This window comes from Equus caballus, chromosome 24 (genome assembly GCF_041296265.1).
Source record: "Equus caballus isolate H_3958 breed thoroughbred chromosome 24, TB-T2T, whole genome shotgun sequence".
In the NCBI taxonomy this organism is placed as follows: Eukaryota; Metazoa; Chordata; class Mammalia; order Perissodactyla; family Equidae; genus Equus; species Equus caballus.
In genome coordinates, this window is record NC_091707.1 from 58,021,473 (window position 1) to 58,035,777 (window position 14,305).

At 57.7% G+C, this 14,305-nt stretch overlaps 1 protein-coding gene across 3 annotated transcripts; it reads left to right on the forward strand.

The window, feature by feature from the left end:
- The first annotated feature begins 117 nt into the window (after positions 1 to 117).
- On the forward strand, positions 118 to 14,249 carry ZFYVE21 (zinc finger FYVE-type containing 21). Of its 3 annotated transcripts, none has more exons than XM_023628498.2 (8): positions 139 to 360; positions 8,653 to 8,703; positions 9,217 to 9,385; positions 10,275 to 10,350; positions 10,437 to 10,528; positions 11,164 to 11,217; positions 13,300 to 13,442; positions 13,606 to 14,249. In XM_023628498.2, exons 1-8 carry the CDS (start codon positions 223 to 225, stop codon positions 13,639 to 13,641), a joined length of 759 nt encoding a protein of 252 aa, XP_023484266.1. In that variant the 5' UTR covers positions 139 to 222; the 3' UTR covers positions 13,642 to 14,249. The 3 variants fall into 3 exon arrangements, with proteins under 3 accessions (XP_023484267.1, XP_023484266.1, XP_023484268.2); XM_023628500.2 differs by lacking the exon at positions 139 to 360 and adding an exon at positions 649 to 927; XM_023628499.2 differs by lacking the exon at positions 11,164 to 11,217 and having other exon boundaries at positions 118 to 360.
- The last annotated feature ends 56 nt before the right edge of the window (positions 14,250 to 14,305 follow it).

Sequence of the window (14,305 nt, forward strand, 5' to 3'; positions counted from 1 at the left end):
TGGGCCGGCCCTCGCCGCCGATTGGTGACCGACAGCAGGGTGGCAGGGGAGGTGCCCTTGCGCGGATTGGAGGGGGCAGCCATGGGGCGGATCCCGAGCGCTGATTGGCACGCGCTCCGAGCCCGGCGTGGCGATTGGGCGCAGGCGCTGTCAGCCGCGCGGGTAGGGCGGGGCTCCGGGCGGGGCGAGGGCGCGGGTGCAGGCGATCGCTGCGGCGGCGTCATGTCCTCCGAGGTGGCCGCGCGCCGCGACGCCAAGAAGCTGGTGCGCTCCTCCAGCGGCCTGCGCATGGTGCCCGAGCACCGCGCCTTCGGCAGCCCCTTCGGCCTGGAGGAGCCGCAGTGGGTGCCGGACAAGGAGGTAGGTCGCGGCCGCCCGCCAGCTCCCCGCCCCCGTCCGTGCCCCGGGCCCTCCCCCCCCCCCCGCTGCCTGCGCCCGGGACCCCGGAGCGCCTCCCGTGGCCCCGCTGTCCTCCCGGGCACCCCGCCCCGCGCCCCTCGGCAGCCCCCGGCTCCTGCCTCCCGCGCGCCCGCTCCTGGGCCGGGGCCCTCTGCCTGGTTCCCTTTCTCGGGGCGCCCAGACCCCCCCGTGTCTCCCAGAGCTCAGAAACACGCCCCGCGCGCGGGCCTCCCCCCGGACGTGGCCAGTGCCGTGCCCCGCGCGACGCCGTCTGCGAATCCGCCGCATCCACCGGTTGAGCTGCTGGGCTGGACCCGCTGCGATAGAGCCGGGCCCTGCCCGCCGGGGGAGTGAGGAGCCGCGCGTTTATTTGTAATCCGGCGTTCTCCGGAGGGACCCTCGGGGGTGCGGGCGGCGGCGGCGGTGTTTCGGTGGGAGTCCCCAGATGGAGCACAAGGAGGCGCCCTGGCTGGGGGGGCTGCACCTGCTCCCGAGAGGCAGAGAGGCAGGAGCAGCTGCGGCTGGCAGGTGAGGGCTGGGAGGTGATGAGCGCCCCGTTGGCGGGGCGGGTGCAGCCCCTTGGCCCCTTCTCAAGGCCCTTTTGTGCCGCGCCAGGGAGTCTGGACTCGATCCCGTAGCCAGTGCTCCTCAGCTGCGTAGAGCCGGCGCAACTTCGTGCCTTCCTGCAGATCGGCCTGTCGGAGACATCCAAGAACTCTGAATTCTGAAAATGCTCTGAATTACAACCCCGCTCCCGCACTCTGATAAACTACTTTGCCTCCCTCCCCTGAGAGGAAAAGTAGGTTTTGAGCAGCGGGTTTTGAGCAGAGGAATGAAATCAGGTGTTTTTACTGCAGTGGGCGGTGAAGAGCAGGCAGCTGGGCGGGGGCCGGGGCCTGGGGGCAGGGCGGCTGGGAGGAGGGCACAGACCCGGCCCCGCCTGGTCCTCTCCTTCAGCCGCCCCGCCCTGGCGCTCTGATCGCAGTCACTGAGTTGAGGGTGAAAGAGACAGGGCAGGTGGGCGCGCAGGGGCGTGGGAGTTGCCCAGCCACTGGGGGAGATCGTCACTGAGCCGCCCACGTCTTCTCCCTCTCCCAGGACGCCCTGTTTGTGCTCTTTCTTTCCTGCATTTTTACTCTTGGTGTTTGTCTTCTTTGTGATAACAATGTGCCTTTTCTCACGTCACTCTCTTGGTTAGTGCTGTTAAAAGATAAAACTCTGATTTTCGTAACTGAAGAGTGTCGCAGAGTTCATTTCACTGACTCAGGGAGGGAGCCCTGCAGATGTCATCATGGTCAAGGAGAAGCAGCACACACTGGCGTGGAGGATGGCAAGTGAATGAAGTGCAGATAGAGGCGAACTGCCCTCTTCCACAGTGGGGGAGGGGAGCCCACGGTCCTGAGCGGATGGACAGACCGTGTCCATAGCTGTCTCCCTCGGTTCACCCAGCATCACCTGAGGGGTGTCCTAGAGCCTGAGGCAGTGTCTCAGCGTTTTCCACTATTGCCTCCCTGCAGCCTCTGTAGATCTTTTTTTCCTGGTTGATCCCCCCATGAAATTTTAGCAGCACGGAAGTGCTACGTGTCTGTTAGGGACCGTGTGGATGCGCGGGAACGCGTGGTCTGGACGATGCACGGGTTTCCCCGGCTGCATGCAGCCGTGTTTTCCCAGTTCTGGCTGCTTTGTAGCTGGCCGCTGTATCCCCTCTGCCCTCCCTCTCTCACCCCTGTGGTATTTCCTGAAATAGTTGTTTCGTGCGTTTCCTGCGTAAGTTGCCTTGCTTTGCGGGCCTGGTGGGTGAGCTGTGTCTGGAGCTCGGCCTCCGCGGTCCTGAGAACTCTTGCGAACTTCTGATTAAGTTGTGTTGAAATGCTTGAGTCAGTGTGGCACCCGTTCCTTTGACAGAAGTTTCGTTCTGATGCTGGAAGGCTGGCGGGGTGTCCCTCCAGAAATACAACCCCCCATGTGTTAGAACTATGATTAGCCATGATCTGAGCAGCCAAGGAAGGCCCTAGAAGGCGAGTGAGCTGGGAGGAGGGGAGGGGACAGCCAAGTGAGGGTGGACTTCTCGGAATTTGAGGACATATTTTGATGTATTGGGGCTGCAAAAACCACCAGAGAGAGTGTTCTGGAGGAGGGGAGACTTGCAGTGGGCTGTTTGGGCTGGGAGACTCCAAACAGGCAGCCGTGGTTGCAGTGGCTCAAGGGGCAGAGTGTGGCGGCACTTACAGTGGCCTGGTGCTCAGTGGCGCCAAGCTGGACGCACTTAGCCGCACTCTGCCTGCACGGTGCTCCTGGGAGGCGTGATCACTGGGTGTGTGGAGGCGACGTATGTGTGGAGATAACCAGCTGTGAGAAGTAGGTTTATGTGTGGTGGTTTGGAATGAGCAGGGGGGTGACATGTCATCCTCAGCTTCCACCCATTATCCCCACTTCTTGGCTGTGCTTAGATTGGTGTCATTGTCACATCTGTAGACGCTACCCCATTTCTCATTATGGCTCTGTCTTCAGTCTGAGGCCAGCCCTTTCCACATCTGTTGAGTATTTATCAGGTGCCTGACCCTGTCTGTGCCAGGTTATTAGCTTGAGCCCGCGGGGACGTCCCTTAAACAGGTTGGAAAATTTGGCGGTATGTGTGCACATGTCTGTAGCTCTCAGCTTCTCAGAGGGGTTCCTGCCCCAGAAATAACTGAGAATCGCTTCCCGAGTGTACACACCGGGAGGACGACACAGTCCGCGCCTTCCCTGGAGTTCATGGGGCTGGGGAGGTGGAGGCGGGAGCTGTGGGAGCACAGAGGAAGCTTGGGAATGCTCTCGGGCTTGAGTGACTCTGCCATCAAAGGGTCCCTTAGCAAGGAAGAGTGGGCTTAGGGGTGGGCTGTCTGGGCATGCAGCTGTAAGGATTTGTCACAAGCAGCCCCAAATATTGAGTTTGATCCTTAAAACCCATGCAGCTTTGCACTCCTTCCCCCTGTCTTCCCATCCTCGTTGGGTATGACCAATGATGATGACCGCTCCGTGCTGTCATTTTGAGGTTCAGATAACTCTGCAGATGCAGAACCAGGGAGGAGAGAGCACAAGTGTGTCAAATGGAAAACAAATCCGGACTCGGGTGAGGAGGGATTTTCCTCACAGGGTCCATGCAAGCAGGGGAGAGGGACTGCTGCCAGCGCACGGGTCTCCAGGGTCAGGCAGAATAGGACTTTCTTAAGGGGGGAGTGACCCAGGCTAGAAGAGAATGGGGTGGGGGATGAGCAGGTGGAGGGGTGCAGCTGCAGGTGGTGTAGCCTGACCACACATCAGGGGATGCATCCCCAGAGGTCGGCCGTGTCAGGCTGAGGGTGGGTCATAGCTCAGGGTCCTGAAGGAAGGAGAGAAGCTGAACTAAAGTTTGATCAAGTCAGGTTAGTGGGCATTTTGTTCTGGTTGATGAGGGGACAAACAGGTCAGCCAGTCAAATAGTGTGAACTGTGGGGATTTGGGGTCCAAATCCGGCCTTGTCACCGGTGAACGGGGGGCATCTGTGAGTCTTATCTCTGTCATGGGGGGGGGGGGCCTTTGCAGCACACGTTCCTGGAACACCAAAGGGCAGGGGTTCGTAGTTGCCGGGTCACGGGGAGTCCCCTGTTGTGAGGTGGCTGCAGGAGCCTCTGCCTGACCAGGAGGGCCGCCCGGCCCCACTGGCTGGCCAGGCTGTCTGCTGTGGGGAGGGACCGGGACCGTGAACCACAGTGAAGGCTTCTTGGGCGTCGCGGACCCCCGGGCGGGGCCTGGCATTTCCTTCCTAGATGTGATGACAGCTGTGGCGTCTGCACCTTCCGTTCCCAACTCTCCGACAGCTCTTTACGCCGCAGAAAACTGATCGTGCTGCCAGTGGGTCTTGTCCTCTGGAGGTGCCGGAGGCCTCCCTCCCTCCCCCTTCCCGCTCACTCTCTGTCACACACCACCCGCGTGCCAGTGGCCGCGTGCATCCGTTCCCAGTCGCCCCTGCTCCTCGCGGCCCTGGGCCTGCTCTTTGGGCTCTCCTTCCAGCTGGGTTGTTAACGTCTTACTGGCTCCCTCATTAATTAGCGTGTTAAATCTTTGACACGGTTCATTTTACATTTCTAGGAATTATGTTTCTACCCTTTAAAAAGGATTATCTTTCAACAAAGATACTTCAGTACTTGTATTTTTAAAGTTTATTTTTATGATTGATTGATTTTTGAGGAACCTAAGAAATAGTCTGGTGTGGGAGGCTGGCGCCAGCCAGCCAGGGAGCGTCTCTCACCAGTGCCAGGGGACAGTGTGGGAGGGTGTGACTCTCCTGTCACTCCAGCCTCAAAGGGAGGATAGGCATGTGTCCTCCAACTTTGTGTTTTCTATAGTTACTTTTTTTTTTTTTTAACATTCCTGAAACTTTCCAAACTCTGTATTTCCTGACTCTTGAGGGGGAGATGCTCTGTCCGTTATCTTTTGGGGACCGGGGCTGATTCTGAAGAGTTGCCCTGGGCACCTGTGGGGGCTCCTTGTGCTTGAGTCAGGGCAGTGGGTTGGCAGAGACCTCAGCTCTCCAAACAGCTCTGTGCCCGGGGCCTCTGCCCTCAGCTGTGGGGCTGGGGTGGATCCCACAATTCCCCAGGGCCCCTCTGTGGGAAGTCTTTGCTCCAGGCCAGGTTTGCCCAAGGGCCTTTCTGGTTTCTTCTTTGACCTCTGGTAGCCTCCTTACTTATCTACCCGGAAGCTGAGTTTACAGCATCTGCCTCAACCTCATCTACACTCAGCGATTGGTTTACTGGACCAGCAAGGAGTGGACAGCTGCCCGGGCTCTGACTCGAGGGCCTGCAGCCAGGGGAGTGTGCTCGCAGTTGGGGATTTTACTAGGAGCCATCCCATGCCGCCTGCCCCAGCTCCCTGTCCTCTCGTGGCCGCTCCTTGCTACCAGCTTCCTCCCTCCTGTCTGCCGGGCCAGGGCCGAGGACGGTGGAAGTGGGTGCAGGGGGCCCCAGGGGCTGGGCTGGAGGCTCTTCTGTTTATGCGGCTTCATGTGGACATTGACACTGGTCCTGCTGCCCAGCCCCGGGGGGCAGCATCTGCAGGTCTGTGGAGCAGCCCGGCCAGGGGATCAGGCAGCAGATGGGTCTGTGTGTGCATATCTGTCACCTGGGGCCCTTGCTCAGCTCCTCCCAGCCCCTTTGGGTAGGTCTGCTCTTGCAGATTCTTCCCCATGATTGTGCTTCTTTGAACATCAGCCCCAGCCCACCTCAGCGGTGACGCGGTGACACACAGAGGCCTGGGCACTCAGACGCTTTTTGCTACATACAGGGGAAGCTTGATCACAGCTGGTTTCTGGACGTTGTACTTTTCCCTCTCTCCCCAAGTAGCAGTTTCCTGGAGCCTCAGAAAGCCGCGTGGGCTAGTCCTCGCGCCTGTGCTTGTTTCCTTTTGGGGGAGCTGGTTTGTCAGACCCATGTCAGTTCTTCAGCGGCAGCTTTACTCTGAGATGTTCACCCAGTGCTTTATTTCCTTATTTAATTCTCTCTTCACATTAAATTGTTCTGTTGATAATTTTAACAGGTATTTTCTCTTATATAATCAACAGGAAATTACCTTGTTTAAAAATCTGTCAGTTTTCTGAATAACCTCATTGGTTATTTAGAATGATAAAAACCTTCTAGATCACTTATCACACACACACACACACACATTTTTTTTTTTCGGAGGAAGATTAGCCCTGAGATAATATCTGTGTCCATCTTCCTCTACTTTCTATGTGGGACGCCTGCCACATCATGGTGTGCCAAGTGGTGTCATGTCCGCACCCGGGATCTGAACCGGCGAACCCCTGGCCGCCAAAGCAGAACGTGCGCACTTAACCGCTGCTCTCAGGGCCGGCCCTGTAGATCACTTATATTTTTAAGGGAGCAAATTTTAAATTCTAGATGTGGTCTTATGTTTAGAAATTGGTCTTTCAACTTGCCCAGCACACGCCTCCCAGTCCGCATGAGGCCCTTTGTGTTGCTGGGGAGACGGAGCAGTGCTGCTGAGGGAGCACAGGGTGGGCCCTGCCCTCGGGAGGCTCGGCAAGCAGTCAGTCTCTCTAGAACCGGGTGTAACGTGGGCTTTCCCGGCTGCTCAGCCTCACTAGTTGTCCCTGCTGTGGAGGCTTTCTCGAGTGGATTCTGTGGCTGGTGGATGTCTGGGGTCATGGAACAGCATGGCACATGGGTGCCGGCAGGGTCCTGAGTGCCACACAATGTTCCAGAACTGACAGAAGCGAGAGGCAGTGGCAGGAGCTGGGCTTCCAGAAGCAGCAGCAGCGCAGTGAGCAGCCAGCCCATGCCTAAAGCCGGTGGAGACTCTGTAGATGGTTCTGGAAGGCCCTGGATGGGGCAGGCCCTGTGTCCAAGTCCAGGAAGCAGCTTAAGAGCAAAAAGGAAACTGGAAAATGTTAGTTACGGGATCTGGAGAAGCCTAGACACCGTGCCCAGTGTAGGGGCCGCAGCCGCGTGGAGCTTGCTAGGGCTGAGGATGCCCTTCCTGCTGCAGGGTGGCGTCTGAAAAGGCCCAGCCTCAGCACCAGCACCTCTCCTTCCACGGTGAAGGGAGCCCCGGCTCTTCTCCCGAAGCATCTGCAGGGTCCCGGCACCACTGGCCTCTGGGACCAACTATGAATAGTGCGTACTTGGCACCTCATGTGGATTTCCTCAGAGCTACTTGCTTGCCTGGATCTTGAGCCCGTGCGCCAGCCAGCCTGGTGCTGGGCCCACGGTGTCCACAGTCTGCTGCCTTTGAGGAGGCCGAGGCCCAGAGGAGAGGGTGCCGAGAATTCAGGCCCCTGTGCCTTGGTGGAATGGGGAACAAGAACCGGGGGCGGGGCTGCAGCGAGAACCCCTGCTGGCCTGCAGGATGAGTGCGTTGCTGGCTGACCAGAGTGAAGACGGTCAGTGAGGCACTGGCCGCAGGGAAGGGCGTGGGGCGCAGCCCTTGATGGCCGGGCCGACTGATGGGCCTGCCCTGCTTCCCTCAGGGTCACGTGGTCGGGTTGGTCTGTCCTGTGAAGCAGGTCCTGATTATAAACCCTCTTCCCTGCCTGGGCAGGTGGGCGGTTTTACTGTCACACTGTTCCTGGCTGAAGTGACATTTGTGTCAAGGAGCAGCTTTCCCACTAGGGGACACCGAGCCTTGTCAATGCTGGGACGGCCCGTCTGTCCGTGGTGGTGAGCTCTAAAACGACTTGCTCTTGTGTTAGAGGTCTGAGCTCTTTGATCTGGTTGGTGTGGTTGATGAAAATGTGGCTGTTTCAAGTCCCTTGTCCTCGGTGTCTGGAGCAGGGCTTGGCCTGTTCCTTGAGCTCTGGGGGAGGGGAGACCCTGCTGCCATGTGCTCAATCCCTGCATCTCGTGGGAGCCAGACTTCCTGACCTTCCTTGGTGTCTGCACTGCGAGGGTCTGTAGTTGTGGGACTCCTATTGCTGAGCAAGTCCAGCCACCTGAGCCCCGGGTCGTGGGTCTCAGCCTCCTCCCTCTAGCTCCTTCCTCTGAGGAGCATTTCTGGGTCTGGCGGCTGACCACATTAAACCCGTCATCCCCATGTCCTGCTTCAACTTCTTCCAAACCCTCCCTCCCGGGCCTTGGTGAGGGCGCACTCGAGGACTCAGTAAACAAGCAGAGTACACTGTGTCTCACGTGGACGGGCTTTGCCAGTTGGGACTTCCCCCTGCAACTTGGCAGACTCAGCGCGCCTTCTTCACTATAAAGTGGGGGAGCGCGTGTGCTTTCCTGGTTTATGGTAATTCCTGCTGTGGAATCTCATGGTCATTTCACGGCACTGGTCCTTTGTTCTGGTAACAGGACTAGGGAGCTCCTGAAGTGAGCTCACTCAAGCCTGGTGAGGCAGGCTCGAACCACTGCCCTCTGGCCCGAGCACACCCTGACATCTAGGCCCACTCCCTACCCTGGCAGGACCTTGGCCGCTGGGCACTCAGTCTCGGCCCCCATCTGTGCCCTTGGCGTGTCTCCTGCAGGTCTCTGAGCAGCACCCACCGCACACCATGGCCTGGGGCTGGGGACCTGCTGAGCCCGCTTGGCTCCTGGGCTGGCGCCCAGCTCAGCGTGCTGCCTCCTGCCCACCACAGGCTGCCTGGCATGTGGGGAGGCCATGGGAGCGATCTGGTCCAGAGGGGAGGTGGGCTTCCCCATCCCCTGTGAGCTCTGCCTCTGCAGTTCAGCCAGTGACAGAGTTGGGTTCTGAGACTGTCTCCTTCCCTCCTAGTGCCCAAGATGTATGCAGTGTGACACCAAGTTTGACTTCCTTACCAGAAAGGTGAGCTGAGGCCATGGGGTTGCAGGGGCGGGTGAAGGACTGACTGGGGGGGGGCGCCCACGGAGCATCCAGCCTCTTCCTGGGGGGGCCAGCTCTCTGGGAGGGACTGGAGAGTGCAGCCTTGTCTCTTCCCGGGGGCCACCTGTGTAAGAATCAGTAAGACAGGGACTCCTGCTGCCCCTCCAGCTGGGTCTCGTCCTCGGGGTGTCCTACTCTGAACAGTCCTTGGCTCGCAGTGGCACAGAGGTGGGTGTCCTGGTCCATGGCCAGCGGGACGCAGGGTTCAGAGAGAGAGAGAGAGTGGAGCAGCAGCAGTGTGGCCTGCTGCATGCGGGCACCCTCGGGGCACGCTCGTCCTTTGAGTGGCCAGGTTTGACATCTGGGGCCATGTCTGGGAATGCACTTGTGGCCCTCACCCAGCGTGTCCCACCTCAGGCGTGTTTAGGAGGTGGTCCCTGCGGGGTGCACTTGTCCTCGGGCCCCTGCTCACTGCCTGCCCCCTGCCGTCTCCAGCACCACTGTCGCCGGTGCGGCAGGTGCTTCTGTGACAAGTGCTGCAGCCAGAAGGTGCCGCTGAGGCGCATGTGCTTCGTGGACCCCGTGCGGCAGTGTGCCGAGTGCGCCCTGGTGTCCCACAAGGAGGCAGAGTTCTACGACAAGCAGCTCAAAGTGCTCCTGAGTGGTAAGCAGTCCAGTGTCCTGCCCGTGACACCTGGTCCTTGGTGCCTGTGTCGCTGCGGTGGGCTCGAGCTGTGGCTACTTTTCTGTGACGTTCTGTCTCACCCTCTCTCCCTCTTGCACTCCTTTAGAAGCAGGTACAGAGCCAGCTCCTCTCTGCCAAGATGAAAACGTCACCCAAAATGTCAGTCTGACTTCGCTGGGCTTGGGACCAGCAGTTGGGACATCTGTTGGGTGGGAGGCCCTGGGCCCGGGCGGGACGCGGTACTTACATGGGTCGCTGTGATATGGCCCCAGAGGACGGCGCCAGCAGCAGGCAGAACCTTCCACCCGGCCATCTCGGGGTTTGCGTGGCATAAGAGGAGGAGCTTTCCAGGGAATAAGGGTCTGCCCCCTCAGGAGCTCCTGAGAACTGAACCCCCATCCTCCCCACGGCCCGCCCTGGTCCTCGCTCTGGCCGCTCTTTCCGCAGGCCTGCCCCTGCCGTCCCTCCTCTGTAAAGCAGGGCATCGCTTCCTGGCAGGAGGGCAAGCCTTGTGCCTCTTGGGCTGGGTGGGCGTTAGGTGTCTTCTCTCCACCATCCTGGGCCTGTTCTGGTCCCTCCTCAAGTGTGTGGGTAGGGGAGAGAGTGCTCTTTGAGCTGGGCCTTTGGGATGGAGTCCCCTGCACCTTTGTGGGCAAGCAGAACCTCTCTGACAGCGCCTTTCGTCGTGCCTGTTACATCCGCACTCCGTCGCGGCCTTGCTGCCTCACCTGAGGGCCCGTGCAGCAGAGCTCTTGCTTGTTTCCATTCTGTGCTCTGAGCGTGTGCATGTCCCCGGGCAGCTGGCCTGGCTGGGGAAGGGCGCAGGGTGAGAGAAGCTGTGTTCTCACGTTTGTTTTTGTATCCCAAGGAGCTACCTTCCTCGTAACTTTTGGAAACTCGGAAAAATCAGAAACAATGGTTTGTCGTCTTTCCAACAACCAGAGGTAAGGGGCAGACGCTGCTTGGCACTGACAGCTTTGTCACATCAGCCCTGGAGGAACGTGGTCTGGACACCCTTTTTTTTGGACAGATACTTGCTTCTGGATGGAGACAGCCACTACGAGATTGAGATCGCACACATTTCAACCGTGCAGGTTCTCACAGAAGGCTTCCCTCCTGGAGGTAACCACGGCGTGCCCTTTACTACACGGGAGATTTGGTGCCAGCTTGGGTGACTTTTGGGATAAACAGCAGCAGCAAGGACGGGTCTGTCAGGTCATCCTGCTCAGCCTCTTGGCAGGGTCTCCGAGATGCCTGCCTGTCCTCTGTGGGCTTGTTCTGAGTAAGTGGCTTTAGGAACTCGCCAGGTGAGTAGGGGCTTGACAAGTAAAACAATGAAGGGAAGTGTGCCTGCATGTGTTGTCGACATGCCCTCCTGTGCCACCTTACTCACCCTTCGACTCAGACCCAGGGTAAAGCTCCAGACGCAGTCGGTATCACCCAGATTCCCAGAAGGGTCTGGAGTGGTGGCCAGTTGGGAAACAGTATCCAGGCATCCTGGCATTCCCGCTCCTGTCAGGGTCTGTGGAAACAAAATTCCTTTACATTTCCTTGTGAGCTTCCGGAGCATGTAGCCCAGTCTGCATCTTTCCATCTAAACTTTAGCGCTTCAGTAGCCGTCTTTCCACTGAAGTGGAGTTTGCATCCAAATTATATGAAGTGTGGTGAGCAAACCCATGAGACCTAACCCATCTTGCTTTCTCTTTCCTGACTGGCTCTTGGTTGTTCTCTCCTGCCTGCCTACCTTCTTGACGTAGAAAAAGACATTCACACTTACGCCAGCCTCCTGGGGAGCCAGCCCGGCTCAGAAGGTCAGCCACACGCTCCTCGCCGCTCTCCCCAGCATGCTGTGGGCCCTGTGCCTCCCCTTGATGCCCTGCGTCTGTCTGTGGGGGTGATCCACGCCACAGTTCTCTGTGAAACACACGTGCACTTCTTTTGGTTGATTTGAAAGAGAGTTGGGTCCAAGATGTGGGTATATAAAGCATAAATGAAAATATGCCAGCAGCAGAATTGTATTTAATTTGCTCAGTTCTTCTATTCCAATGGGGGAAACATTACCCAACATTTCACAACTTCTTGTATCTGCTGGCCCTGAGCAGGCTGAGTCTGGAGGGCATTGGGAGCGTGAAGTGGGTAGTGGCCCTTCTCCCAACATGTTCCTGCCCCTTCACAGCCTGGCTCATGGTGCTGTTCTGGGAGCCTCTGTGCCTCCCGGCACTCTCTGACTCTCCGCACTATCTGAGCCCCCTGAAGGATGAGGTGAGAGGGCCAGGCCAGTGTTTTGCCACCTCTATTCACGTGCACACAGAGGTGTGCATGGTGACACCAAGCTGCTTGCCTGTGGCAGGAGATGCTAGAGGTCAGCCTGGGTGCTGGTGTGCTGCCCCTCCCAAGGCCAAGGAGGAGGCTGCCACCCCAGCTGGCCTAGTGAAGCTTCTGGTCGCAGGTGTGCCATCCTTGGCGGGGCCCTCGGACTTCTGGCACCTTACAGTCCCGTGGAGTGGGGTTGGGGGCACAGTGAGTGCTGCTCTGCCAAGTTTTCTAGACCCTCTAAAACCCCAGACCCCTGTCTTCCCATGGGGTCTGGGGCGTTGGAACAGCTCCCTGAGCTGAAGGCAGCCAGGAGCCTGCCTGCTGGCTGCAGACTTCCAGCAGGGCACACAGCTTTTTCTGTCGAGGGCCCAGCAGTGACTGTGGAGCTTTGCGGCCACATGGACTCTTGTAGAGTGCAAACAGCCGGGGCTGTGTGCCAATGAAACTTGACTTACAAAAGCAGGTGTTGGGCAGAGCTGCAGTGAGCCTGCTCCAGGCACTGGTGGGAACCTGCAAGGAGCCCAGTCAGGGACAAGCCAGACTGACACGCAGGGTAGGAACGTGGCTTGTGGAAGGTCAGTTTGAGTAGCCTTCCTGGCCTTAGGTGGTACAGCACTCAATAGCTGTCACCCTCTCACAGCTGGTCAGGCCTCTCCCAGCCAGAGCACACCCCCCCTTGTCTGTAGTCGTGGCTCTCACTCTGGCTTGTGGGAGAGTCAGGCCTCAGTTTGGACTCAAGAGGTCTCTCTCTGATTGATTACTGCGCCAAACGGAGTTTTCTTGAAAACTGAAGTCACAAAGTAGAAAAACTGTTGGTAAAGTTCACTGTGAGGCTTGGTCTTCACATGACTTTTCTGACTGTAGTCGTGACTGTGAAGAGCCGTTCCGTTCAAGCGCTTGGTTCTCAGAGCAGGCATTGGAATCTTGTTGTCATCAATGGAGCAGCTGGTCATGGCCCAAAGACGGGCCGTGTCCCAGCAGGCCGATTCCCCTATGCGGCATCTTTGCAGGAGCTCGTGTACTAGGGTGCTGCGTTGGCTCCCTGGGTTGGTGACCCAGGATGTGGCACTTCTCTGGTGCTGGGCCTTGCTTGCATCCTCAGTCTCTGAGCTTTGACCCTGGTTCTCATTGGGGGCGTGGCTGTGACCACCTGGCCTCTGGGTGGCCTGTGCACTGGTGCAGCCCTGCTTCTGCCAGCCCTGGCTACAGATAAATGTGACGGAGCTTGGATGGAGCCAGCCTTGTCGGGGTTTCCTGATGGCAGGGGTCCCACACAGGACCGGGAGATGCAGGCAGCAGTGTCTCTCTTAGTGCGATTTGTTTGTCCAGGGTCCTAGAAGGCACCAGGCTCGGTGACTCAGTCCCTTTCCCATCCTGTGAACTTGGGGTCATCTACTAAAAGGCCTGAGGAGCTTGTGTTCACTGGGTGCTTCCTGAGCACAGGCCTCTGCCACCAAGCTCTCCTGGCCCAGCCTGAGGGTGGAGAAGGAGGCATCCTGGCCACCACCACATCATGGCTGGCATCTTGGGTGCTTAGGGTCCCTTTTGTGCCTTCTTACCTTGTTTCCCTCCTCCAGGAGGCAACGCACGGGCCACAGGCATGTCCCTCCAGTACACAACACCAGGGGCAGATGGTGTGACCCAGCTGAAGCTGACGGCTGGGGAGGATGCAAATGCCAGCAGGAGGCAGTCAACGGCGTGGCTGGCAGCCATGCACAAGGTACTGAGGTGGGGGCTTGGGAGGCTGGGCCCTTCTGCTTAGAGCACAGGTCCCCTTTTCCCAGAGGAAGACCTGCCTCCTGCCAGCTGGGGGTGCCCACACCAGCTCCAGCCAGCACAGGACCAATCAGGTTTCTCCACATTTACTTCTGGTCACCTTGTAGGCTGTCAAGCTCCTCTACGAATCTCGGGACCAGTAACTCCACGTGGGACAGACAGCTTGGAACAGCGGAGCCTGCACTCTGTGCATGCACAGACGCTAGTTCCACATGTGGTGGGAAATGCAATTCAAGTATTTGGAGAAACAGAAGCGTTCGCTTACCTAGTGCAATATGTACACAGTTTATTAATGCTCTAAACAGCTTCATGCTTTAGAATTTGTGAATACACAAATATCTTGTTGATAATTGGGGATGGGAGAGACTGAGCTACACTACCGCTAAACTATTTTTAGCATAATCTATGCCACGGTTTTATGAGTGCCCAGGTTTACTAGAAGTTTCTGGCCCCCTAGTGTCTCATTAATTCTTCCATAAAATGATTTGGGCAGTGGTGGCTCAGGCTTGAGTTTGTCCTGGAGCCTGCCGGGTTTCTCATACACCTGTGTACAGTCTGCCTGAGCCCATTTCACAGACTGTCCGTTTACTGAGTCACTAATTTGGGGCTATGAACAAACCTTTGAGATGTCACTAAGGGGAAGGATCCAGCTTTGTGTTTTATACTTTTCACTTACTGTTCCACTTTATTAAAATAATTGTACAATAATTTGTATATAAAGCTTATGATTAAATCCTATTTTGAAAATACAGACCAGGCCTCACCTCACTGTGTCCAGATACCCCGAGCTTTCCCGCTCTAGCTCGG

What these genes read in the sequence shown, in the direction of transcription:
- ZFYVE21 (XM_023628498.2), top strand. Translation starts at nt 223, where the DNA reads ATGTCCTCCGAGGTGGCCGCGCGCCGCGACGCCAAGAAGCTGGTGCGC. An exon ending in AGTGGGTGCCGGACAAGGAG is followed by an intron (nt 361 to 8,652) that starts GTAGGTCGCGGC and finishes CTTCCCTCCTAG; the next exon opens with TGCCCAAGATGTATGCAGTG. An exon ending in TTGACTTCCTTACCAGAAAG is followed by an intron (nt 8,704 to 9,216) that starts GTGAGCTGAGGC and finishes TGCCGTCTCCAG; the next exon opens with CACCACTGTCGCCGGTGCGG.